The sequence below is a fragment of the Myotis myotis genome, unplaced genomic scaffold, assembly GCF_014108235.1.
Source record: "Myotis myotis isolate mMyoMyo1 unplaced genomic scaffold, mMyoMyo1.p scaffold_m19_p_19, whole genome shotgun sequence".
In the NCBI taxonomy this organism is placed as follows: Eukaryota; Metazoa; Chordata; class Mammalia; order Chiroptera; family Vespertilionidae; genus Myotis; species Myotis myotis.
The window spans coordinates 40,888,312-40,915,982 of NW_023416323.1; the positions used below are offsets into that span (position 1 = coordinate 40,888,312).

The window sequence follows — 27,671 nt, forward strand, 5'->3', positions numbered from 1 at the left end:
AGGCTCGGCCGTATGCGGCCCACCTACCTGCCGGTCCCCGCAGGCTCACAGCTACACGCCCGGGGCCTCGCCCGAGCAGAGGACGCGGACGCTGCCATCGCCACGCACACCGGCCCACCTGCTGCTCCGGCCCAGGTGACCCCACTTGCTGCTCCTGCACCGGAAGTGCGGGGTCCAAGCAGCTTCCCAAACTGCCCGGCACACAGCGCCTGCGCAGAGGCCGCGTCTACATGGGACCACTTTCGGTTCAACAACCAGAGAGGCTGTGCAGAGACGGCTGGGACTGCCGGGGTTCCCCAGGGTCAGGGGGCTCTGGGCACCTGGTGTATATCCCCCTCCACCCCCCACCCCCCGCAGGGCGGGGCTCTGAGCTGCCTGCAAGGATGCATCACCTGAGCTCATTTCAGCCCCAAAGCGGGCAGGCAGGGGCAGCAGGACATGACCACGCACACCTGCCCCCCACCCATGGCTGCTCCGGCCGGTGGCCGCGCCCAGGCCCCTTGGGGACCCGCTCAGCTCCGATCATCCTGCCAACCCGCCCGGCACACGGTCCCCACGGAGCTGCTCCAGGAAAGGCCGCTGTTCCGAGATGGAGAGGCAGCTACTTGGTCTCATTCAGGTAAACAAACGTAGAAAGTCAAACAACATGAAAAGACAGAAAACTCGCTCTCAAGTGAAGAAACAAGGAAAACCCCCGGGAAAACCCCAAAGAAACAGAAATAAGGAGGTTTCCTGATGAATAAGTCAAAGAACCGGCCGTACAGGTGCTCACCAAAGCTGAGCGTGAAACAGGGGAACCGGGGAGAACGTCTACGAAGAGTTAGAGAGTGTGAGGAGCCACGTGGACCTGGAGGATACCGTGACTGACATGACAAGCTCCGGAGAAGGGAGGACCGTAGGTTCACGAACAATGAGAAACAGGCCAGGGACCTGGGAGATGGACTGGTGGGAATCAGCCAATCAGCACAGCAGAGAGAAATAAAAGAATCAAACAAACCAAGCATGGCTGAAGGGACCTCTGGGATACCACCAAGGGCTCAAACATTTGCAACGCAAGGATCCAAGAAGAAGAAACAAAACAGAAACTTTTTTTAAAGAAATAATGGCTGAGCCCAGCTGGTGTGGCTCAGTGAGTTGAGCATCGACCCAGGAACCAAGAGGTCACTGGTTCGATTCCTGGTCAGGGCACAGGCCGGGTTTGCAGGCTCGATCCCCAGTAGGGGGCGTGCAGGAGGCAGCCAATTGACGAAGTTTCTCTCTCATTGATGTTTCCATCGCTCTATCTCTCTCCCTTCCTGTCTCTCTAAAAATCAATAAAAAATATTTTTTTAAAAATAAGGAAATAATGGCTGAAAATTTTCCTAACCTGGGAAACAGACAGCCAGGTCCAGGAAGCACAGAGAGTTCCAAACAAGGTGAACTCAAAGAGACCCACCCTAGGGCATATTATAGTTAAAATGGCAAAAGTTAAAGATGAGACAATCGCAAAGGAAGCCTGGGTTGTGGGCTCGATCCCCAGTGGGGGGCGTGCAGGCGGCAGCTGATCAATGATTCTCTCTCATCATTGATGTTTCTATCTCTCTCTCCCTCTCCCTTTCTCTCTGAAATAATATATATTTTTTTAAAAAAATAAAAAATAAATAAAATATGACACCAATAACATAAAGCATGGACGGGTGTGTGAAAATGTAAGCCGAATAGAATATATTCAAACTTAAATGCCTATCCTCTTAAAAGAGACTGCTATAGACAACGAATGAAATACATAAACTTCAGGGTAACCACAAACCAACAACCTACATAAGATATACAAAGATCAAAGAGAAGGGATCCCAAACAAAACACTACAGAGAAACAGACAACCACAAGGGAAGAGATCAAGAGAAGAGGAAAAGAACAGTGGACAACTATAAAAACAACCAAAACAAAAAAAAAAAATGAACAAAGTGGCAATAAGCAAATGCCTATCAATAATTACTTTAGATGTAAATAGATTTTAGAGCCTTGGGTGGCTGAATGGGTTAAACAGCATGACCCATCTATACGCTGCTTACCAGAGTCTCACTTCAAATCGAAAGACACATCCAGACGGAGAGGGAAGGGGTGAGAAAATATATTCTACGCAAATAGAAAAGGAAAGAAAGCTGTACATAGGTGTTTGACACCCTGAGGTGCTTGCTGTTCAGCTGCGGACTGGGGAACGAGCCGTGTCCGGGACTAGGATTGTCAAGGCCGGCTAGGCTTGAGCCAGCACTTGCTCTCCTCTGTTCAGGGAGGGTTTAACAAAAACTTTCAAACTTCTGGCTTGGGAGTTCAGATAGGTTTGTTTGTCTTTGGATATATAAATAGTTGGTTGCTAAATGTGGTCAGATTTCCCCCTAACTGGCTGTTCCTAAATTCTTAGGGTAGGTCCTGATGAATTACACTTTTGTGAATTAATTGTCATATGTGTAATTATTTCCTTTGGGAATGTACCTAATTTGATAACTTTAAAAAAATATATTTCCGTTTAAGGTATCTATTTGCAGGTCAGAAAATGAGAAAATGTAATTGTATAATACTCTGAAATGTAAAAACAAAAAAAAAAAACAACCTGTAAATAAAATCGACTAAATCCCATAAGAAAGAAAAGAAAGAAGAAAGCTGGGGTAGCAATATTCCTATCAGACAAAAGAGATGCTAAAATACGTTTTTAAAAGACAAAGAAGGACATGTTTATAAAGGGGTCACCCCAAGAAGAGGCTATAACCGTGGCCAATACCGATGTACCCAGCATACAAGCACCTAAACGCATAAAGCAATTACTAGTCGACATAAAGGGAGACGTCCTCATGATGCAATAATAGCAGGGGATTTGAATACCCCACGCATGTCAGTGACAGGTCCTCTAGAGCGAACATACATAATGACACAGTGGCCTCAGCTTCATAGACCCCTTTACAACATTTCAGCCCGAAATCGCAGCCCTCGACTCACAGCAGAGCGAGAGCTGGTGGATAAACACGGCTTCCACGCCTTCAGGAGACTTCACCCCGAATCGAGTCTTCTGCTCTGAGTCCCATGTCCCCACACTGACAAGCTCCCCTTTGGAGGGCCGCCTGTCCCTTCCGGCCTCACCTCCTATATAAGCCACTTCCTCTCAACTTCTTATCTTAGCACCTACTTCTGGAGCCACCCCAACCAAGGCTCCTGGCCTTTTTCCTTCTATTATCCTTACCTCACTGCCATACTCCAAAGAAGGCAAAGCTTAGCAATTTTTAAAAAAATATTTTTTATTGATTTCAGAGAGGGAGAGGGAGGGAGAGAAACATCAATGATGAGAGAGAATCATGGATCGGCTGCCTCCTGCACGCCTCACACTGGGGATGGAGCCTGCAACCGGGCCTGTGCCCTGACTGGGAATCGAACCCTGACCTCCTGGTTCATAGGTCGAGGCTCAACCACTGAGCCATGGCAGCCGGGCAGCTTAGCAATTTTGGAGGGTCAAAATCCAGCGTTGTCCACAGAGCCCGTTTCTCACCTAGAAACCTATTTCCCTGTGTTTACAGCCTCGGAGCTTTGCAAGACCTGCAAAATGTTGAGACCCAAAACCTACGGCACTGGCTCGAAAACATCAAAAGAAATCTGCAACGCCCCCCGAAATATCTGCTCCTTTGAAATGTCTACAAAATGTAGTAAGTAGGCAGCCAACTGGTCAACCACCGCTCCGGTAGCTCCACGTGCAGCTGTGCACGGACTGGAATTGGTGGTGGTGGTGGGGGGGGGTGGGGTCTGCATGCAGCTGTGCACGGACTGGAATTGGTGGGGGGTGTGGGGGTCCGCGTGCAGCTGTGCACGGACTGGAATTGGTGGGGGTGTGGGGGTCCGCGTGCAGCTGTGCACAGACTGGAGTTGGTGGGGGGTGTGGGGGTCCGCGTGCAGCTGTGCACAGACTGGAATTGGTGGGGTGTGTGGGGGTCCGCGTGCAGCTGTGCACGGACTGGAATTGGTGGGGGTGTGGGGGCGTTTTCAGGGCTTGGGAAGAGGAAGGGCAGAGGCTGGACAACATGCTGATGGGCCGTGGATGTTAGAGACCAGGCCCAAGACCCGTGTGTCTAAGACAACACTTGGATTCTTCAACACAGAGGGGGCCCTGGCCGGTTTGGCTCAGTGGATAGAGCGTTGGCCTGTGCACCAAAGGGTCCTGGGTTCGATTCTGGCCCAGGGCACCTACGGCGGTTGCAGGCTCCTCCCAGGCCCGGGACCTGGTCGGGGCATGTGCAGGAGGCAGCCCAGCGATGTGTTTCTCTCACACTGATGTTCCTCTCTGTCTTTCTCTCTCTCTTCCACTCTCCCCACCGCAAACAACAACAACAACAAACAATGGAAAAATAGCCTCAGGTGAGGAGTAACAAAAATAAATTAATAAACAACAACAAAAACAAAGGGGGGGCGCAAAAAAGGCCCAGAGTTACAGACCAGGCTCTGCAGGCAGCAGTCTTTTCTGGGGGGAAGATGGCACCCACGTTCAGAATCCGATATTCGCTCCAGCCTTGCTCTGCCTTCTCTGGGATCCATGCTCCGCAGAGCAGTTCCTAGGGTGTCACCGTCTCCCCCGCCGGCTGCGGACACCTCCCGGCCCCTCCCCCACCCCCGCTCTGCATCCAGATGTGACTGGGAGGCCGCCGGGGGCCCAAGGTGATCCATCCAACAGGCCCAACCGAAGCCACCAGACGGGCAGGGCTCTGGCCGCTCCTTGATACGAAAGGTGTTTTATTTCTCGTCTCTGTGTTTTTGTCACTGCGCGCAGGCTTCCGGTATGGGGATTAATTAAAGTGTAAACATTAAATATTGATTGATGCATTATCAGCGTGGAGCAGTGGCCTCCCGTCGGATTGATTCCCATGGTGATTTATTGTCATATTTGGGGAGTCATTTCGCTTGATAACCAAGAGGGATGGCCTGCCTCTCCCTGCCCCACCTCCCACACTGGCTCCACTCCCCTCTTTCTTCCCCTGGTTCCTCCTCTTATTCTTCCAGGTGATATCAGAGTTCCAATAACTCAGACATCTTCATCTCACTGTCAAGGGAGAGTGTGTGGCCTGACATTGGTTTTGCGTATGTGTCTGTCTTGTGTGTGTCTCCCAGGCAATTATCAAATCAATTAACAACTTAACCCAGAAAATAGCAAGCCCACTCTCTTCTATGGGCTATGTCTGATTCACAAAGCTTGCCCCTACTGCACTCTGTGACAGAGGGGTATGGGCAAGTTGGGGGGGAGAGGGAGGGGAGAGTAGAAAGTGAAACAGAGAGAGAGAAAAAGGCCCTAATTCCATCTTGTCGCTTCTCTGAGGTGTGCCTGCACCAGGGAGCTGGGGAGCGGAGAGGGAATAAAGTAACAGTCCCATTTACAGTTAGTTATGAGTCTCTACAGCTGTGAACGGACAGGCCACGTTTCATCCGACTGACCCATATGAAATTGCTGTTTAGTTAAAAGTAATCAAATAGCGACTACTGCCCGGGCATCATGGCTCAGTGGTTGAGCCTCGACCTATGAACCAGGAGGTCACGGTACGATTCCCGGTCAGGGCACAGGCCCAGGTTCCAAGCTGGATCCCCAGTAGGGGGCATGCAGGAGGCAGCCGGTCCATGATTCTCTCTCATCACTGATGTTTCTGTCTCTCTCTCTCCCTTCCTCTCTGAAATCAATAAAGATAGATTTTTAAAAAAAATATATATTGACTATTTCACAGGACTCAACCTTATAGATTTAAACTCCCTTCCCACGTAGGATGGGATGGGTGTTGTTGATCCTGTTTTGCAAATGAGAACACTGGCAGGTAGAGCTACCAGTTAGTGTGAGTTTTGGCGTACAGCAGGCATGAATCTGAATGTTTTACACAATTTCCTCATGGAAAACTTACCACAGAGCCAGTGCTAGGGTCTGAATGCTTGTGTCTTCTCCAAATTCACTTGTTGAAATCCTACCCCCCAAGCTGGTAATATTAGAAGGTGGGTGGGGCCACAGGGAGGTGATTAGGTCCTGAGGGTGGGGCTCTCATGGCTGGGTTTAGTGCCCTTATGCAAGAGACCCCAGAGAGCTCCCCCTTCCCTCCCTCTACTCCCTTCCACCACATAAGGATACAAGAAATCTAGTCACCGGAAGAGGGCCTTCAGCCGACCCTGCTGGGGTCCGATCTTGGATTTTCAGCCTCCAGAACTGGGAGAAATAAATGCCTGTTGTTTCTAAGCCAGCGGGTCTGGGCTCTGTTGTTTTAGCAGCCTGCACACCCTAAGACGGGCAAACACTGCCATGTTACCCATGTTACGGATCAAAGACACAAACCACAAGCAAAGTTTCCAGAGGCTGAACAACATGCTCGGTGGAGAGCGTGTTGGACACATAAGGTTAAAGATGCCAGCACCCCGGGGTGTGTCTAATGCAGAGGGAGACTCGCAGGCACCCCAGGGCCCCTGACACTCGTCCTTGGCGGGTGTGGTCCGGCAGCCCCACAAACGGGGAGAAGAGTTTGGCTTGGGAAGCTACCCGTTTCCTCATGCCTCCGCCTTCGCAGGAGGTGGGGTATGCGCACCGTCCTGAGAGTGTCAAGGACATGGGGGGAGGGGTGACCCCCATTCTCTAAGTGGCTGTTGTGAGCAGGCGCCAGATTCGGGTCCCACGTGAAGATGTCATGTTTGAGACCTTCTGCACCGTCCCCCAGACAGGACTTGCCACTGGTCTTCCGTCTCCAGCATCCTGTTTGGAAGAGGCCCTGGGGAGCCGAGAATCTGGCCTCCGATGAGTCATCACACCATCAAGTGGCAGCAGAAAGGACGCGGCACTCCTTCCCCAAAAGCCTCCCTCTGGCCCTGGAAATGCTGGCCGCCGACTGAGGGGCCTTCTTGCCCCAGGTCTCCCTGATGCCCTCCTCTGTGCCGACACCATACAGTGCAAACTGCTTCTTCACGCGGTCAAGGGCACGCCCTCTGCTCTCTCCGCCATCCCCTTCTTCTTCTTCCACGGGCATGTTCCCCAAAACGGCCTAGAACAGAACAAAGCATGATTGGCTGCCATAGAATGACCACACCCTTGGAGAGCTTCATGCTCTGCACAGGGCAATGCACACTACACGTTACCGGTCAGTGGAAAATGCATGAACCGGCGATCGCTGTTAGAAAATCTCCTGGTACAGATGTATCTCACTATCTCACTATCTTAGACTTTCCTATGGGGAAAAAAATGCACTTGGAAATTGTTCTCTTGCCTGGCTGGAGTGGGTCAGGGGTGAAGAATTGACCTATGAACCAGGAGGTCAGGGTTCAATTCCCGGTCAGGGCGCATGCCCGGGTTGTGGGCTTGATCCCCAGTGTGGGGCATGTAGGAGGCAGCTGGTCAATGATTCCCTCTCATCATTGATGTTTCTCTCTTTCTCTCTCTCTCTCTCTCTCTCTCTCTCTCTCTCTCTCTCTCTCTCCCTTCTTCTCTGAAATAAAAAATATATATTTTTTAAAAATGTTGTTTTCTGTGTGTGTGTGCGTGTGTGTGTGCTCACCCATGTGAATGTTGGTATTGGCAATAGCGTTTGTTTTCAGCTCCTTCAGTTGAATGTTCAGAAAGTGCATTTTCCATCTTCCGTTTTCATAAGCCCATTGTGGCTACAGATGGTTCTCTACTCATTTGGACCCCGCCCCTAGGTTCTGGTGCGCGGTGCCATGAACTTATAAGTAGTTTACGATGTCAGCTTTGCCGTCTGCGTCCAAGAGTTGGTTTGGAAGGTGTTTTTAAATTTCTAAGAGAGAAAACAAATTGCAGCATATTTTCTGGAAACCGTTTCTACCGCCACTGCGAGGACCGCCTACCTTTCCTTGCGTTGTTCAAGTCCATCTCGCGGCTCTCACATTTCAAAAGTCCCATGAGAGCCCATGGGCATCTTCCCAGCCCTGCAAAGCAGAGCTGGTTTGACTGACAGGAGGGTTTGATTGACAGGCTCGGGGGACGAAGTCCACAGGGGTGAGATGGTGTTCCCAAGGTCACTGAGCAGAGAAAGGACATACGCCAAGGCCCCGGGGCGACCACTGCCTGTGTTCTCCTGCCACATCCAGTCCTGGCTCTGGAGAAGGTTCCGTGTTTCAACAATGTTTATAGAATGTCTAGCATGTGGCAGCTACGGTGCTGGTCCAGCATGAGTAACAGAGTAAAGTCTCGGCCCGCCTGGCCACTGTGTGGGGAGCTCATGTTCAGGGGAGCGAGGCCTGGAAACAGCAGAGGACCCCAGAATGCAGAGGAATCGCTGCTACAAACTCAGGGAAACAGCCAGTCCTCGTCACAAGAGCCAACGTGGCCGTGTCTACTGGGGTCCTGGGAATTCTTGCAGGTTCCCTTGACCTGGAGGCACCCCTGTGAGCACTGCCATACACCAAGGGCCATGGGGGAGTGCATGTATCTGAGCCTTGCTGTACTCATCCATAAAATGGGCAGCCATGTCAGGGTGCCATGAAGAGAGATCCTGGTACCAATGCTCAGCACCGTACCTGGCATTGTGGGGGCCCCCGAGTGGCTGAGGGAGCCCCGAGTAGTAACAGAACAGGCATCTGATCCAGGAACACGAAAATGGCACGTTGGGGAAGCATGCGGAGCTTCACGGAGACCTGCTTTATGGAGACCTGCTTCATGCTTCATGGGGACCTGCTTCATGGAGACCTGCTTCATGGAGACCTGCTTCATGGTGACCTGCTTCATGGAAACCAGATTCATGCTTCATGGAGATCTGCTTCATGGAGACCTGCTTCATGGTGACCTGCTTCATGGAAACCAGATTCATGCTTCATGGAGACCTGCTTCATGCTTCATGGAGACCTGTTTCATGGAGACCTGCTTCATGGAGACCTGCTTCATGGAGACCTGCTTCATGGAGACCTGCTTCATGGGGACCTGCTTCATGGGGACCTGCTTCATGGGGACCTGCCTCATGTTTCATGGAGACCTGCCTCATGGAGACCTGCCTCATGTTTCATGGGGACCTGCTTCATGCAATGGCACCAGGACCTGCCTGGGCATCAAAGCTGTGTCTGTGTCGCTGTCCAAGAAAAATCATTCCCTGGAAGGAAATGCCCCTAATACTTTACCCCCACCCCCACAGGACACACAAGATGCCCTCAGCACCACGCCCACCCTCTCCTGCAGGCTCACCCAGGGCTCCAACCAGGGACCCTGGGAGCGAAACCTGCGTCATTTCTTCTCACAGAAAGGGCATTCTCGCCTTGTAATCAGCCGGCACCGTCGTCTCCTGATGTTGTGGGCTACGGCCTGAAACTGTGTGTGACGGCTTAGAAAAGCTTGAAGAACAAAAAAACAACAAAAAAAGAGTTTTGAAGTCTGCTAAATGCCCACCGTCTCCATAACCACTCGAATCGGGTTATTTTTTGTAATTCCTTTAAATGAAATATCTTTGATAATAAATGCAAATTAGGGAACAATAAATTATAACTTCTAGGCTGACCAGCGACTAATTACATAGATTATAATTAACTCCAGTTTCCAACACAAGGTATTTATCTTAATAATCAGCCGCGCACATTAGCATATCTGAAAGGGATTTGCCGCACAGGCCGGGCCATTTGAGGAGCCCTCGGACCTTCCTCCCGGGACGAGGAAAGGGCGCAGACTCAAAGGAGAGGCGGTTACTTCCCAAAGACGTGCGGGCTAAGTATACGGTGAGGGGCTCAGATTATAGGCGTAGAACCCCGACTTGAAAACATTTCCCCTAAATACACCCTCTGACCACCACGCCGGAGCCTTGGGGATCTAAAAATCTATAATTTCCACGGATCCGATCCAAATACCTTTAACCCTGCTGGGCGCTGTGAATGCCGCCAGCATCCTTCCAGGCTGTGGGTGACGGTGTGAGAGCGGCCAGAGGAGACAGGGTTTTCGGGACGCCTCCCACCATCTGCGCCATCGGCAGGGAGAGCCAGTCCGCGTGGCGATGAGACGAATTCCACGGATGTCCGTCCTGTGCCGCTCTCCCAGGCATTTTATACTGTTTTTAAAAAATATATATATATTTTTTATCGATTTCAGAGAGGAAAGAAGAGCGAGAGAGAGAGAGAGAGAGAGAGAAACATCAATGATGAGAGACAATCGTTGATTGGCTGCCTCTTGCACGCCCCCCACTGGGGATCGAGCCCACAACCCGGGCATGTGCCCTTGACCGGAATCGAACCTGGGACCCTTCAGTCCACAGGCCAACGCTCTATCCACTGAGCCACACCAGCGAGGGCCCAGTCATTTTAGCAACTTCATTACCTCTCTGACCCACAGGGCTCTGCGCTCCGGGGACTGTAAACAAGATGAGGGCCTGCGCGCCCACCTGAGGCCGGCTTCAGTAAGATTCAGTGTTTGGGGTTTTTGTTTTCCTTTTTTCTTTCTTTCTTTCTTTCTTTCTTTCTTTCTCTCTCTCTCTCTCTCTCTCTCTCTCTCTCTCTCTCTTTCTAATATGTCTTTATTGATTTCAGAGAGGAAGAGAAAGGGAGAGAGATGGAAACATCAATGGTGAGAGAGAGTCATGGATTGCTGCCTCCTGCACGGCCCACACTGGGGGTCGAGCCTATAACTCAGGCCTGTGCCCTGACCAGGAATCAAACCCTGACCTCCTGGTTCATTCGTCAATGCTTGACCACCGAGCCACACCGGCTGGGCAAGAGTCAGTGTTTTGCTTTCTACATGTTCTAGAGTTCAGGGGTGCAGTGAAGAGGTAGAGAAATGGCCCCAGCAACCTGGGTTGCTTCGAGACCATGCTGCCTTCTCCTCCAGTGCCCATGAGTCTCCCTCTCTCTCTCTCTCTCTCTCTCTCTCTCTCTCTCTCTCTCTCTCTCCCTCTCTCTCTCTCTCCTTTTGATGCAGCTGTAATCCCAGCTCCGGCCACTATCGCTGCATTTTCCAACAGGTCCTGGGTCACTGTCCAGGGGACTTACACGAGTCGGACCCGCCAAAGGCACCGCGAAGGTCAAACCTTCCAGCCGCAATAGAGCACCTCCCCGATTTAATCTGGGAGATTGATGCGCAAATCACCCTGATTTCGATTTGGCGCCAGGGTTATAAACACACTTGCCACCGCCGATAACGGGGAAGATGCGCCCCAGGCGCGGGGCACTGTATTTCATGCCCTGGGTGAAGTTTTCCCTGATGCAGCCATAAATCAGCCCGCAAGGGGCGTCTGATGGAGGCAGCGAGGAAGCCAGGGATGGAGACATGAACCCGGGAAGGGCTGGGAGCCATCGGCTTGTATCAAGGCCACCGGGGCATAAACTTCCAGGGGCACAGAGCTCAGCGGGGGCTGCAGAGGGCCACGGAAGACATCTCGATGCCCGGCCGGCGTGGCTCAGCGGTTGAGCGTCGACCTATGAACCAGGAGGTCAGGGTTCGATTCCCGGTCAGGACACATGCCCGGGTTGTGGGCTCCATTCCCAGTGGGGGGCGTGTAGGAGGCAGCTGGTCAATAATGCCCTCTCATCATGGATGTTTCTCTCTCTCTCTCCCTCTCCTTTCCTCTCTGAAATCAATAATAATAAATATATATATATATATTTTAAAATGTATAGTTCTGGGCACTGGAGCAGCGGGTCTGGGAGAAGGAAGGGCAGCTTAGAAAGCCACGTCTTTCCGACACACGCACTGAACTGTGAGGAGGAGGACGCAGTGGAGTGGCGAGAGCGGGAAGCTTAAGCAGGCAATCAGACGCCGCACTGTCCCTGCAGGTCCGACCTGCCTGCCTCCACGAAAGGCTTACATCATGGTTTTTTTCTTAAGAAAGCACCAGTCATTCTAATTTATATAATCATTTCGTAAAGTGGCCCAAATGCCAGGTTGCACTGGTCCTGGGCCGTTGAGCTCAGGGCCTCCACGCCCACCCCCCTGGGCCTGGGGGCCTCTGCCTCCTGCTTAGGGTCAGCTCTCCGTTCTGCTTATGGAGAAGGTGTGCTCCCAGCTTCCTCCCGCCCTCCCCGCCCCCATTCACCTGGGGGAGCCCCAGCCAGAGGGCGGGCGCAGGGCCTTGCTCCTGGGGGCATCCGGGATGGGGAGGGCGGGGTGAGGTCCGACATGCCTGGCGAGGTGCTCCCTGGGAAGAAAAAGAACAATCCAGGCTGGAAAGAGCACAGAGAGGATTAGTAACTTGCATCACATACCGCCCTCCCCGCCCTCCCCGCCCCCAACACTCCTGTTCTCCAGGCGCAGACAAAGTCTCCGCTCACGCAGACAGCCACCCGTCTCCCCGCGCAAAACAGGACCAGCGGGCTGCATTTGCAGGAAAAAAATTGCTTCCACCTGATGCAACTAAAGGTTTCTTCAATTTAGAAAAATAAAACTGCTTCCTAACCTGCCCTCGTGGACGCCTTGCGTGTTCCTGCCGCGGAAGAGAGCGCAGGATTTGGTCTGAAGCTGAAGGCACTGGAAACCCAGCCAGGTGCTTGGAGGGGTGAGCGGCCGACCAAGAAGCCTGCTTCTCAACAGAACACCAGACCACGGTTTCCTTTCCCTTTTCATTAAAGTGAAAACACACACATACTTCCTCCTCCTCCTCCTCCTCCTCCTCCTCCTCCTCCTCCTCCTCCCCCTCCTCCTCCTCCTCTTCCTCCTCCTCCTCCTCCTCCTCCTCTTCCTCTTCCTCCTCCCCCTCCTCCTCCTCCTCCTCCTCCTCCTCCTCCCCCTCCTCCTCCTCCTCTTCCTCCTCCTCCTCCTCCTCCTCCTCTTCCTCTTCCTCCTCCCCCTCCTCCTCCTCCTCCTCCTCCTCCCCCTCCTCCTCCTCCCCCCTCCTCCTCCTCCTCCTCCTCCTCCTCCTCCTCCTCCTCCTCCTCTTCTTCCTCCTCCTCCTCCTCCTCCTCCTCCTCCTCCTCCTCCTCCTCCCTCTCCTCCCATGCGCCCTTTCTCTAGTGCAGTGATACCTTGGAAAACCAGGTGACTAAATGAAAAAGTCCGCCTTGCCTTTAGGAAGGGGGAGAATCCCAGAAATTCTTAAAGCTCAGAGGAAAGGTAACTGGCTAGTCTTCTCTCCGGCGTCATCGCATCCAAATTAAACTTTCAGGGTGACACAGTTTACACCCTCCCGGAACAGACCAAAAAGATAAGGATAAAGACCCTCCCGGCGGCACTTGGCCTGAGGTTACAACGTCAACTTAAAATAACAACACGGAAGAGAGAACGGGAGAAAAGAAATGAGTAGAAACCCTTCTCCCAAAAGGCGGGGCTCGGCCCAGGGATTAGAGAAACCCAGCCCCCTGCTCAGCGGGGCCCCTCCTTCCTCCCCTCACTCTCCCACGCCAGGCGGGAGGCTTGGGGGGCATCTGCGCCCCCCCCCCCCCCGTGTGACAACAAATCACCCCAAGGGTCCCGTGCAGGCCCAGCCAAGAGGGCGCACAAAACGCTCTTCCTTCTGCCTGCAGACGGCGGGGAACCTTCTGGATGGCGCTGCCCAGAGAGAAAAGGCAGAATTCGGGGGAGCAAGCACAGGTGGGGGAGGCCCCGTAGGTCCCCACCAGGCCCAGTGCCCCTGACCCTGGTCTTCCCAGGAGGAGGGGAGGGGGACCTGGACAGCCAACCACGTGATTCCCCAGCTAAGGGGCAGCCAGCCCGAGGGGCAGGAGGCGGACCTGCTTGTAAAACACTTCAGGTAGAGCTGGAGGAGGGGCCACATACTTCCAGGGTGAGCCTGGGCAGGGGACAGGGGGATTGTGGGACAGGCCCTGGAGACACCCCCCACACCCACCCCCTGCAGGGCCGGTTTACTATGCACTGTGCCCCTTGTCCCTGGGGGAGCGGGGACCAGATCTAACCGACTCTGACACGACTCTGCTGCACCCCGAGTCCCTGGGAGTTCACCAGCCGGGGCCTCCGCTTCCGCACTGGGAAAGGCAGGGTGACTGTGCTTCCAGTGCAGTCTGACGCCTCCCCTGGTCACCTGCGAGCTCGGCGACAGGGCGGTGATGCCTCTGTCCTATGCATCACGAACAATGAAGGAGCAAGTGATTCCTACCGGCACCCCAGGGTCAGGCGGGCTGACGGAGACGAGGCTGGAAGACACGCCCTGGTCTGGCCGGAGGCGCAGTTGGTTGGAGCCTCGTCCTGATGCGCCCAGGTGGCAGGCTCATTCCTAATCGGGGACAGGCAAGAATCAACCAATGACCAATGAATGCATAAACAGCAACTCCCTCTCTCCCCCCCCCCCTTCTTCTCTCTAAAATCAATAAATGTTTAAAAGTATATTTTAAAAAACAAAACACAGCCCTGACCACGGTACAATCTACACTGTCCTCATGGCTCAGCCTCCCTACATGCATGGCTTAGAGCAGTGATGGCGAACCTATGACACGCGTGTCAGAGGTGACACGCGTACTCATTTTTTTGGTTGATTTTTCTTTGTTAAATGGCATTTAAATATATAAAATAAATATCAAAAATGTAACTCTTTGTTTTACTATGGTTGCAAAGATCAAAAAATTTCTATATGTGACACGGCACCAGAGTTAAGTTAGGGTTTTTCAAAATGCTGACACGCCGAGCTCAAAAGGTTCGCCATCACTGGCTTAGATGGTGGGAGTGGACATTAGGAAATGTCATCTTTGCGTCTAAGTGTTAAGTCCGTATTCCTTGCAGATGTGATCTCTGGGCTCTGATAGTCTTACTAGGGGCAGATGCACGGAATTCGGGCAAGGGGCTTGGCCCTCACAGCCCCGGCTTCGTCCGGAAGGTCATCCGGAAGGACGTCCAGAAGGTTGTTCGGCTGTCCGGCCTAATTAGCATCTTATGCTTTCATTATTATAGATTAGTAATGCAGGGGTTGATGTGGGGGAAGACCCGGGGAACTGAATGAGGGAACTCGCATGGCTAGAGCCTTGGGTGTCTGTGCTGTGTGCTGTTAGGACAGGTGAGTGCCTCCCACCCAGATAGGGATGCCCACAGGGACAGCCCCCCCATCCTACTCCCCGCCCCCCGCGAGGCCGGGAGGGCCTGTGCACACCACACCTCCAGCCCTTGCTCCCTGGGGTATGTACTGTGCCCACATCTGTGTGTGTGTGTGTGTGTGTGTGTGTGTGTCTTGCTCTCGCCATCTCTTCTCTCTGGCGTCTCTCACCCCCTCCTCCGTCTCTCTGTCTGCAGCACTCCCTGCCTCCCGCGGACACCAGGCTTGATAATTATAGTTTATTGATCTCCTGGTGTTTGCTGCCCCCGGCCCGTGCTCTTCATCTTATTCCGGGCACCGTCTCGTCCATCAAGCCTGCAGAGCGCTCCGGGTTCCTAACCGGGAGAGCGCTGTGGCCTGCGCCCAGGCAGGGCCTCTCTGGGAGGTGGGCCTGACCCCACCCGCCCCGGCCTCCACACCCTCCCAGCTCCCTCCTGTGCGTCACCACAAACCAGGCTCAGCGACCAGAGAGGACAGGGCTTGCCCCCAGTCTCACAGCTGTCTGTGTGGCAGCCGGGATCCAACCCCGAGCCCGCACATGCCCACCTGCCGCAGAAGGAGCAGGACCATGGATATGGGGGACGCAGATGGCGTGAGGGGAAGGAAAAGGACCCTAAGATGCTGTTTGGGGGGGGAGCCCCTGAGACTGGCGTGACTGGCAGATTCCCCGCCCACCGCCACCCAGAAAGAGGGGTCCCCCGCCAGCCTGCCCCCTGGCCCAGCTGCTCTGGAGCCGACCTGGTTCCTGGGCTGTTTACTTCTCAGCCATAAACAGGAAGGCCGTAAAAGGGGCCCCTTCGGCCAACCATTCTTTGGCCAACTACTCAGGGATCCTCTCTCCTCCGCCCCTTCCTCTCTTCCTCTCCCTCCTCCCCCCCTCCCCCCCACAGATGTCCCCGGGCAAAGGGAGTGTTTCCTTTAGAATGCTGCCCCCTCCCCAGGCCTTTGTCCCCAGGCCTTCAGGTCTTCTCATGCCGCCCCCAGGCTGGGAATTCCAAGCGTGAAAGTCACTCCTGAGCAGAGAACAGAGGGAGAGACCCTCCCCCCGCCCCCCCCATCCCCCGCCCCCCTCCCAGGGAGCCCAAGGCCACCCAAGGACACATGGTTATGGGGACAGGCAGCAGTGAGGCCCCAGGCTCCCCTGGGTGGCCCACTGTGGTTGTTGTTTGTTTGTTTTGTTTTGTTTTTTAGTGTGAGTAGAAAGGAAACATTTCCTGGAAAGGGAAAACTACAATTCTAAGAGAAACCTAGAAAGAGATTAGATACGGGGAGGTGAGGAGAGGAGCCGCACGCACACTTACACAACCCCCCAGAGAATTGTCTCTACCACATCCTCTCCCCAGAGACCCCGGGGAGAAAAAAGGAACAGAGATTCCGCAACCAGAAGATGTGCCGTGGTCATGGCCTATGAAGGGTCCTGAGAAGCCCTGCGGCCAAGGGCCACGCTGGGGAACTCGATTTTCCAAACACCTTCGCCAGGATGGGTCTATGCCCACAGGTGGCCTGTGTCTCCCTGGGGCAGGGGCCATCCTCTCTGTGCTGTGGGGTTTCTGGGCTCGTGCCTGAGGGCGGAGGTTCCAGCCACTAACCAGCCTCTTCAGCGGCTTTCAATGCCAGAAATTTAGTGTTAAGAGTCACGCAGACATAACCTTTTTAGCAAATATCTTCCCACTGGTTTCAGAGAAGAAGAGAGAGAGAGATAGAAACATCCATGATGAGAGAGAATCGGGGATCGGCTGCCTCCTGCACGCCCCCTATTGGGGATCGAGCCCTCAACCCGGGCATGTGCCCTTGACCAGAATTGAACCCGGGACCCTTTAGTCCACAGGCTGACACTCTATCAGCAAACTCATTAGTCAACAGAGCCAAATATCAACAGTACAAAAATTGAAATTTCTTTTGAGAACCAAATTTTTTAAACTTAAACTATATAGGTAGGTACATTGTTATTGACTTAATTAGGGTACTCCTAAGGCTTAGGAAGAGCCATACTCAAGGGGCCAAAGAGCCGCAGTTTGCCGACCATGGCTCTATCCAATGAGCCAAACCGGCCAGGGCTATAGTTAACCCTTTAATAACACGGGGCTTAGGGGTGCTGACCCCTGCAAAGTCGCAGATCCACATACGTTTAGCTCTATAGTTGGCCCTTTGCACCCATACATTCCATATCCATTGGGGGAGAAGCCGTGGATGGGAATCCCGTGGACACAAAGGACCGGCTGCATTTATTGGGGGGAATCCCCCATGGGTGTAAGTCACACAGGTCAAAACCGTGTTGCTCAAGGTTCAGCTGCATTTGTGTGTAAGGATGACGCTCTCCTACAAACAAGCAAATAACCCCGGCAGCACATTTTCTGCGGGGCCGAGTCCTTGAAAATGTACGTGACTCTCTCCACCCTCAACAACATCCCACGCCCATCATCTTACTGCGTGAGCCTGTCTGGGCACTGGACAGCCGACCGCAACCCTTTATGCCACATCCACCTGCCCCCATGGAGCCTTCTAGACTGCCGCACGGACCCCCCACCCTGCTCCTCTCCGTCCACCTCATCACCCTGACCACGTCCCCATGACTGGATGGGATTTTGGGGGGGTTGGTTGTTTGTTTAACAAAATGGGGGGTGTTATCAGGACTGAAACTGGTGAAGCTTGGCCTCGAAGCGTTCAAAAAAAGAAAAAAAAAGACTTCAGTCAATTGCCTATGTGTAATAATTGGGATTTTATGTTAAAACCCTGGTCTTCCTTAAAAAAAAGAAAATCAGCAGATTTGGCAACGATTGGCCCACATTCCTTTACAACCGGCCGCTGGAGCTGACCGGCCGCCTGGAGGTGGACACGTGTCTAGTTTACTTAACGAACCCCCCTCCCCATCCGTATGTCACCAGGAAGCGGGGACACCCAGCCGTGTAGCCCTGTCCGCCACCAACTAACTGCAGTATCTTGAGGACGTTCTACACTTTCTGGGCCTCGATTTTTCATCTAGAAAATGGGAACGTTAACACCCTCCCTATGTCAGTCAGGTTCAGCTGGGTTTGCTGAGGTTTAATAACAATTAATCTCCGAGGTCTTAGTGAGTGAACAGAATAAAGCCTGTTACACTCACGCTCTATGTTTGCTGTTGGTGGACGGGAGGTGCGGGGGGAGGTGGGGGAGTGGAGCCTGAGACCCGGGCATGTGCCCTGATCGGGAATCGAACCGTGACCTCCTGGTTCATAGGTCAATGCTCAACCACTGAGTCAGGTGGGCCGAGCGGGCCGACCCTTCTTGGAAGGTGTGTCCCCAGTCCAGTCAGCAGCCCTGTCCCTCCAGGCCCCCTCCCCTCGCGGCTCAGGACCGGGGCCCCTCTGATTGAGCAGATCTCCCCAACATCAACTCCAAACGGCGTTTGTTTCCAGGCCCTGCCGCCGGGGCTCTATGCGTGACTTCGCATCGCGCTCTCTGTGTTCCCTCTGCGGGTCCCGGCCATCCTTCGGGTAAAGAACAAGAATATTCTGGGCGCTAGTGAACGGCAGCGTCGGGTGGGAGGTTGCGCTGCTGGGGACAAGGGGTTAGATATTTCAGTGGCGCAGCCCACCCACTCACCCGCGGGCTGACCGAAAACAAACCCCAAAGGAGGACGCGGGTCCATCCTCCCAGCTCCTCCTGGTTTCGGAACATCTCACTGCCGGGCCCAGGGTCTGGCAAGGACTTTTGGAGCCCGAATTAGACGCGGAACAACCTCCCAGGGTCTCCGTCAGGCACGTAGGATCGCGCCCCTCACACAGCCCCGGGTCTGGCCTGCGTGTGTCTGACGATCGGTTCAATACCTCCGTGGCGCCTGAGAGGTTTTTAATACAGATATTAAATACATCCATATCGCCGCCTCCGTGAGAGCGCATGCCACTGGCTCCTCCGGGCCTTCCGCGCTATTTGCTGCTGACACACACGATTAAAACTAAAGCCGCCCCGAGGAGGCGGCCGTCTTCCACGCTATTAGGACGAATGTTATCATTTAAGTGGCTGTGGAGCTTTGCCAGCCTCCGCGGCCCCAGATAACGGCGGAAACATGATCGCGTGAGATAATCCGCGCGGAAACGACTGTCATCGGCCGCAATATGCCGTTCGGATGCTTAGTTAAGACTTACGCTCTCCAACAAACAGCGATGCCGTCGACAGAACGGAGGCCGTCCGTGCCACGATTAGATAGAGATCCGACTCACTTCTGTGAAGTAGCCGGGGAATCCGTGCGGTGAGTTAAGGAAGGAGGGTGAAAGGAAGGGACAAGAAGATCTGCCTCAGCCTGGCCAGTGTGGCTCAGTGGTTAAGCGTTGACCCATGAACCAGGAGGTCAGGGTTCAATTCCCGGACAGGGCATATGCCCGGGTTTCGAGCTTGATCCCCAGTAAGGGGCGTGCAGGAGGCAGCCAATCCATGATTCTCTCTCATCATGGATGTTTCTATCTCTCCCTCTCCCTCTCCCTTCGTCTCTGAAATCAATATAAATCTATTTAAAAATAATAACGGTTTGTCAGGTCCTCGGGGGCCATGGTGCCATCCCTGGGGGACACGGATAGTGCTCACTCCCTCCTCCCTTTCCTCCTCCCTTTCCTCTCAGGTGCTGGGACCCCTGCAGCCTCGTAAGAACTGGGGCTGTTGGAAGAGCCTCTTCAGAAGATAATGGAGATCGATGTGTATTTTTAAAAGAAACACACTTTGCGTGAGAGAAGGAGCGGGCATGGAGGGAGGGCCCCTCGCCGGTTCTGGAGAAGGTGTGGCCTTGCCGGTGTGGGGCGAGCCTGGTGGCGGGTCTGACGGGACTTGGCACAGTCAGGTCCTGTGTCGCTGCTGGCGGTTCGTTCCCGCTGCATTTGCATACACACATGATATCTGTTACCCTAATTACATCCGTTTCCCCAGGTACCGGCAGACAGCCCCGCGCCGGGCCCACGGCGGATCCCCGGGCCTCGCGCGCAGCTGTGTTTTGATCAGCGGGAACGGCTCCCTGGCACCGGAGAGCTGAAATCGCCTCGCGGGGCATGACAAGCGCAGCCGCGCGTCTCGCGAGTGAAAAATCAGAGGTTTCTCTAAGGAGAGAGTGGGGACGACCACAGAGAATTCAGAGGAGAATCGCCTTTAATGGCTTCCACTGAGAGAGCTCAGTCACGCGGAAGGCCCGCCGTCCGTCAGGGAGCGCGGCCCCAGAGCTGTCCTCAGGCCTGGACCCCCTACCCCTATACATACGACATACAGACTACATACATGTAGGAGGAGGGCAGTGGGGCCTCCCCGGGGACCCTAACCTACTGTTTTCCAGAAGGGGGTGTGTGAAGGTGAGGAGGCCAAGGGTGGGCATTGTGGAGGAGGGGGTATTGTGGGTCATGACACATTCCCACCTGCCTCAAGTGACTTGCAAGTGATATGCAAATTTATGCAAATGATACGCAAATGACCAGAGCCCCCTTAGACTCTGAGACAGGTATTTCCATGTTTGCATGCGCCCACCATGGACTCCAGGCCCTCCCCTCCAGGCAGGCCTCCTTGGGAGGGCTGTGTCCCTATGTTACAAGGATGGCTATGAGTCAATCCCTTAGGTCAGCGGTTCTCAACCTGTGGGTCGCGACCCCTTTGGCGGTCGAACGACCCTTTCACAGGGGTCGCCTAAGACCATCCTGCACATCAGATATTTACATGACGATTCATAACAGTAGCAACATCACAGTTAGGAAGTAGCAACAAGAATAATTTTATGGTTGGGTCACAACATGAGGAACTGTATTTAAAGGGCCAGAGGTTGAGAACCACTGCCTTAGGTGCGATGTGAGTGGATCCTTTGCAATACATGGCATGCCCCTAAGTTCTCTCCTGCTTGACCCTTGACAACTCTCCAAGGGCCCCTGAACAGGTTTTATGGCCCCACTGTGTAAAGCCAAGGGCATCAATGGGCTTGTCCGAGGTCAGACAGCCAGGCTGCGCAGAACCCGCCTGAACCCAGGGGCCCCGCCTGGCTTGATCTGGTGCGAAGTGGTCCCTCCATGGCCCTGATGGCAGCAGTTACGCCTGCAGAACGGTGGAGGACGGAGGCAAGGGACACCAGGACAGAGGGTTCTCCGTCTCCCCCCGCCATCCCAACACCTGGCAGGATTTCTTACTGGGAAAAAGTGTGAGGGGAGCCCGGCCGGCGGGGCCCAGTGGTTGAGCACTGACCTAGGAACCAGGAGGTCAGGGTTTGATTCCCGATCAGGGCACAGGCCCGGGTTGCAGGCTCGATCCCCAGTGTGGGGCGTGCAGGAGGCAGCCGGTCCGTGATTCTCTCTCATCATGGATGTTTCTCCTCTCCCTCTCCCTCTCCCTTCCTCTCTGACATCAATAAGGACATATTACAAAGAGAAAAATGTCTGGTGGGGAGCAGGGCGTGGTGGATTGAACACCCTCTCTTGGTGATTTCGATGTGTTCCCAGGGACTACGCAGGGTTGGAAGTTACTCATTCATTCATTCATTCATTCATTCATCTTCACCAAATGCTTACTGAGGACCACTTACCACATGCCAGGCCGTGTCCGCCTCTGGCCTGTACTCAGCAGAGGCAGACACGTGTCCGTGGCGCGAAGGGCCATGACAAACAGAAGACAGCCTGGCTGAGACCCGTGTAGACGGGGCGGGCTCTCTGAGGAAGGGCGTGGGGGCCAAGACCCCTCATGGTGCTTGTGCCAGCCCTTCGAGAGCCGCGGGGAGGGCCTGGCCTGGCATGACTGATGTGGAACAGACAAGACCTTTCTTCCCGGCCACATGGCAGGTCTTGATGTAAACTCAGCAGATCCGGATCGAGTGAGTGTCTGGAGTGGTGAGGACGGGGCGTTATGCCGATCGGAGCAACAGAACAGCCTCCTGCCGCTGGCCCTCCGGGGCTCACAGGGTCCCTGGCCCCTGTTCACCACCTTGTGGCTGTTACTGAGGCCTGTGCCTCTGGGTCATGGCGGTGACCAGTGGCATCGGCAGCCCCGGGTGCCTCTCGGGCACTCTGCCCTCCAGGGCAGCCCGAAGGCTCCGGCGGCTTGAGCCAAGGAGCTGCCGAGCGAAAGGGCTGCCCGCGTCCGATGCTGGGAAGAGTCACTGCCCTCACTCGGTGCGGCAGCCCTGCATGCCCGGCTCGGCGGGTGTCAGCTCTCGAGACGATCACAGACGCAGAAACGATGCTCTGAGCTCGACACCAGCTTCTCATTGGCCGAGAAGGGGACACGGAATCCCAGAGGCCAAACTGGCACCTCTCCCCTCGGCGCTCAGACGCTGGCCGCGCGGGGTGTCCCCCTGGCCACGTGCACCGGGAATTGGCATCGCCGGACAGACACGCCGGGACGGAGGCACAGACCCTCCAAAAGTCACACCAGACCAGTGAGGACGCTGAGGGGTCATCTCGGCGACAGGTCTCCTTCCCAAGCGTGGTTTGCTGGACAGACCCAAGGAGGGGGTCATGCTACGTCTGGAGACACAAGCCACTGGGCAGCATGAGGGCGGCAGAGCGATGACGGGTCAGGGGCTCCGGGGCCGGGGTCCAAGAGCAGCTGTGGAGCCCAGGCTGTCATGTCATCACAGGGACATGTCCCGTCAGCGCTGCGCCTGGCCCCTCGGCCGCCGGGCTCACTGGGGAGAGCGGCAACCTGCCTCTTCTGGGCCAGCTCCACGTCGGACAGTGAGGCGCGCGCTGTGCTTTGTCGCTGGTGCACTTCGGACACCCTGCGATCACTGCCGTCAGCAGCATCCTCACCAGCAGCAGCTTTTCCTTCCTCCTGACGTGCATGGAGCCGTGGTGAAACCCCAGGGACGGGCTGCACACATGAGTCCCTGTCATCCCCACAGCCACCTCAGCAGGCCAGGGACTACGGCTGTCGTTAACAAACCGATGCTGGCCCCGGCCGGTTGGGCCCAGGGACAGAGGGGTCCTGTCCCAGGTTCCATTCCGGTCAAGGGCACACACCTCAGTTGCCAGCTCCATTCCTGGCCCTGATCGGGGTGCATGCAGGAGGCAACCAGTCCATGTGTCTCTCTCACATTGCTGCTCTCTCCCTCTCTCCCCATCCCTTCCACCCTCTCTCTCAAAATCAATGGGAAAATGTCCTCAGGTGAGGAGTAAAACAAAAAGCCAAAAACCAGCACAAAAACTGGTGCTTAGAGAACTGAGTGACCTGGCCAAGGTCAGGAAGCTAACAAGCGATGGGTCCACAGCTCCCCGCCAGGGTTGGCCGGCGCTTAACCGCTCAGCTGTGCGCCAGCCCATCGCCCGCTGCCCGCCGCCCGCCGCCCGCCCGCCACCCGCTGCCCGCCGCCCACCACCCGCTGCCTGCCGCCCGCCGCCCGCCCGCCACCCGCCGCCCGCCGCCCATCGCCCGCTGCTCGCCACCCGCCGCCCACCACCCACTGCCCACCGCCCATCGCCCGCTGCCCACCACCCACTGCCCACCGCCACTGCCCACCGCCCATCGCCCGCTGCCCGCCGCCCGCCGCCCACCACCCGCCGCCCATCGCCCGCTGCCCACCACCCACTGCCCGCCGCCCGCCGCCCACCGCCCACCGCCCGCTGCCCGCCACCCGCCGCCCATCGCCCGCTGCCCGCCACCCGCCGCCCATCGCCCGCTGCCCGCCACCCGCCGCCCACCGCCCGCTGCCCGCCACCCGCCGCCCACCTCCCGCTGCCCGCCACCCGCCGCCCATCGCCCGCTGCCCGCCACCCGCCGCCCATCGCCCGCTGCCCGCCACCCGCCGCCCACCTCCCGCTGCCCGCCACCCGCCGCCCGCCGCCCGCCGCCCGCCGCCCATCGCCCGCTGCCCGCCACCCGCCGCCCACCGCCCACCACCCGCCGCCCATCGCCCGCTGCCCGCCACCCGCCGCCCACCGCCCACCACCCGCCGCCCATCGCCCGCTGCCCACCACCCACTGCCCGCCGCCCGCCGCAGGGCAGTCCTCTTCCCACGCACACGCACGCTCCAGCTCTAACCAGCCTGCCCCGTTCCCAGCAGGCCTTGCGCTGCAGCCTGCATGGCCACAGAACAGAACTTCTGCAAAAGCGCCTCTGCGTTGTTTTTATTTGGGAGATGGGTTTTATGCCCCGGTTGGGGCTGGTGGCGGATCCTGTCTCTCCTCCATTATAAACTCTAATGTACACGCCATAAAAATGTCCCCCCGGTGCTTATGGAAATATATTGATCCCGGCCATTTACACCCACACGCAGCGCCGGAGGCCCGGTGCACACTCTTTCCCGCGAGCTGGGGCTGCAGGCTTCGGGCTTGTGAGTCTCCTCTCGCACACAGCTGGGGGAGGGGGTCAGGACAGGAGTGTTTATGACCGGGATGCGCAGGCGCTCTGCCCCTGGTTCCCGGCTCTCGCCCTGTTTAACGGGGGCCCGATGTGCCCATGGTGGGAAGCATGGACCACAGCCACACCACGTCGGAGGAGGAAACATGGCAGAGGCACGCATCCCTCAGAATGGGGACGTGAAGGGGAACAGCTGTGAGGACTCTTAGGCACATGGTCCCCCCGGGGTGGCCGCAGCCCCCCGACAGCACACTGCAGCCCTGGCTTCTTTATTCCTCTCCCCTCCCTCGGGGGAGGCGGGAGCACAGCCGATCGATAGGACGCGTGACGGAGTCGCCTGCAGCACGGCCGTGTCTCAGGCAGGACACTGTGCACCTGGCGTTAGCAGGGAAAGGCAGCCCGAGATGGAATCGAGGTGCACCCCACTGCAGGCCTGCCTGCGCCTGCCCCCTCTGATAACACCCCCCCACACACACACACACACACACACACACACAGCACCGCGATCTCGTGGCCAAGAAAGCACCTCCAGGAGGCGATACCCCGCCCACCTGCCACCTGCCCGCCCACTTCGCAGTCCATGGACAGCTACGTTGAAGTTGAAAAGATCCTCCCAGGCGCCCTGGCGCTGGCCTGGCCATCTCCCCGAGCGCCCGTTTGATTCCTGGTGCTGCTGAGAGAGCAGATGTCACAGGGAGGCTGCTGCGGGGAGGGGGTGGTTGGTGGCAGAGACCACCTGAGGCCCAGTTAACTCCCTCCAGGGAGGCACAGCTCCTTAGCCTTCCTCCGGCTTTGGAGGGGAAAAGATGTTACTCTGCCAAACTAGTTGCCTAACATACTTCCTTCTTCTTCTCTGCCTTTGAAAGAAACAAACAAACAAACAAACAACAGTGTGGATGCTGCCGCTCAGGCGGGGCTGAGCACGCTGCCCCCTCTTCCGGGGCGGAGTCCGGACCTGGGTCAGGGCAAGGGGAGCGGCGGCCCAGAGCTCTGGTCTGGCTCTGGGTCTGGCTCTGAGGCAGACGGCACAGGGACACACCCACCTGGGCCCTGTTCTCCCTTCCTCCCTTTTTTTCTTTTTGTAAAATATATTTTTATTGATTTCAGAGAGTAAGGGAGAGGGAGAGGGAGAGATAGAAGCATCAATGATGAGAGAATCATTGATTGGCTGCCTCCTGCACGCCCCCTCCTAGAATTGAACCCGCAACCTGGCATGTGTCCTGACCGGGAATCAAACCGTGACCTCCTGGGTCCTAGGTCGACGCTCAACCACGGAGCCACGCCGGCCGGGCCCCCCTCCCTCCTTGCATAGGTTGATCGCCCCACCCAGGACATCCTCCCTGGAGGAGGCAGAGAGGCGGGTGGGAATGGCCGGGAAGCTCTCGCTGGCCGCAGTTGGAACCCATTGCATGAAGAGGCCTTAAAAGTGAGGAAAATCGCCTGAGAAAACTTCAGAAACACAAGGAAAACCTTACGCATTTTCAAGGGTCATGCAAGTGGCTCCATGCCGACCCCAGTCCCACGCTCGCCCCAGCCAACACGTGCCCCTAGATGGAAGGTGGCCAAGCCTCTGAGAGCTTCTAGAGTTCAGGTGTTCACATAGAACAGCACCGATTGCCATGTCCTCTTTAAGTTCCGTATCTATGACATCCACCGCCAGCATTTTTAAAAATGAGAAACCAGATTAGGTTCCCGCCTTGTTGAGATGTAGTTGAAGTACACCGAGTCACATACATGTCAGGGTTCAGTGGGATCAGCTTTGCAATGCGTCTATATCATAACCGTGAAAGCTTCGTCACAATCAAGACAGCACACATGTCTATCACCGCCAGCGATTTCCTGTGCCCCTTAACAGTCTCTCCTTCTTCCCCCTCCTCCCTCTGCAGACAACCATTAAATCACAAATCTGCTTTCTGTCCCTCTAGAATAGTTTGCATTTTCTAGAATTTTATACAGGGTGGGGCACAAGTATGTTTACAGTTGTTCCTATGGGGAAAAAAATAATAATCTACATTATAAAAGGCCTGTGGCCATAACGCCGTAACATGGAACGACCAAATAACCGGTCACCAGAAGGTGCTGGAGCACCTCTCCGTCTCTCCCCCTGGCCCGCAAGCCGCACGGCGGAGGCGGGGCCCACGGCTCCACGTGGCGGGTCTGGGGTCTCGCGCGATTTCACACACTGGGCCTCTAGTCCTAATATATAAAAAGCCAGGGGCCGTCATGACCGAAACAACCGGACAGATGACCAAACAGCAGGCTGTGTGGGGCAACAAGGCCGGCAGGGGGGTTAGTGAGGGACGACCAAACGACTGAACAGTAGGCTGCGTGGGGCAACCAGGCTGGTGCGGGGAGGGGGGGCTGAGGTGCGACCAGGCGGCAGGGGAGGGCAGTTGGGGGCAACCAGGCCGGCAGGGGAATGGTTAGGGGGTGATCAGGCAGGCAGGCAGGCGAGCGGTTGGGAGCCAGCAGTCCCGGATTGTGAGAGGGATGTCCCAGATTGGAGAGGGTGCAGGCTGGGCTGAGGGACACTCCCCCTCCCCCCTACCCGTGCATGAATTTCATGTACCGGGCCTCTAGTAAGTAAATAATAAAGCACACTCACAGTTGTCTGCTGTGAGTAGATACAGGAATGATAGCTGGCTGGACTCTTTGGCCTGGCTCTCTTCCACCTAGCATAGTACTTTGAGATTCATCCACATCAATGCAGGAATCAACCATCCGTTCCTTTTACAGGGCTAAGTGGTATTCCACCGCAGGGATAGTCCACAACGTGTTCTATCCATTCAACTGGGAAAACCAGTTTTTAAAAATGAAGAATTAATTTCCCCCCCCCTTCCCCCCCCCCCCGAACGTATAATAAGGCGGGGTGGGGGAGAAGCAAAACAGCCCGCCTCTTCAAGCCTGCTCCTTCCTCAGGGTCTCTCCTTGGCCCGGAAGGCTCATGTCCCCAAACCTTGGCACGGCTGGCACCTCATCATTCCCACCTCAGAGGTCAAGGTCACTTCCTCAGAGGCCTTCCCTCCCCTGCCTCCACCCCCATATTCCTCCCTGTGCCTCCATCCAAGTCACCCTCCATCGATTCGCACAGTTTTCTCTTCTCTCAAGTACTTGCCGTTCCCTGAATGTACGGAATGTATTGGTTAGGTATACCTCCGTCATCAGAAGAGCCACTTATCTGTCTAGGCCACTATCCTTCATGCCTAAAACATGGCCTGGCATACAGTAGGTGCTCAATAAATGCGGTTAATAAACGCGTAAGTGAATGAGTTCATGAGAAGGTGAAGGGTCACTAAATGGCTTTTTTTTTTTTAACGTAGAAGACCTCTGCTTTGGAAAAAAAATCTCCGAACTCCCTGATCTAGTACAGGCATTTGGGAGACCACACACCAACCCTGGGGGGTGCTCATAGATCAGCTCAGAAGCCAGGAGAAAGGACAGAGCCGC

General features: G+C 55.5%; 1 protein-coding gene across 1 annotated transcript in view; it reads right to left on the bottom strand.

Annotated features, from left to right (window-relative positions):
• Window positions 1–5,646: 5,646 nt before the first annotated feature.
• The window catches only part of LOC118674788, a 30,939-nt gene continuing 8,914 nt past the window's right edge, over window positions 5,647–27,671 (bottom strand). Inside the window, exons 3-7 of the mRNA XM_036346859.1 lie at window positions 14,010–14,126; window positions 12,357–12,515; window positions 11,997–12,098; window positions 9,823–10,019; window positions 5,647–7,022 (exon numbers count right to left, since the gene is read on the bottom strand). Of these exons, the coding sequence (XP_036202752.1) occupies window positions 6,952–7,022; window positions 9,823–10,019; window positions 11,997–12,098; window positions 12,357–12,515; window positions 14,010–14,126 (646 nt within the window). The 3' untranslated portion in view covers window positions 5,647–6,951. The remainder of the gene's footprint in view (window positions 7,023–9,822; window positions 10,020–11,996; window positions 12,099–12,356; window positions 12,516–14,009; window positions 14,127–27,671) is intronic.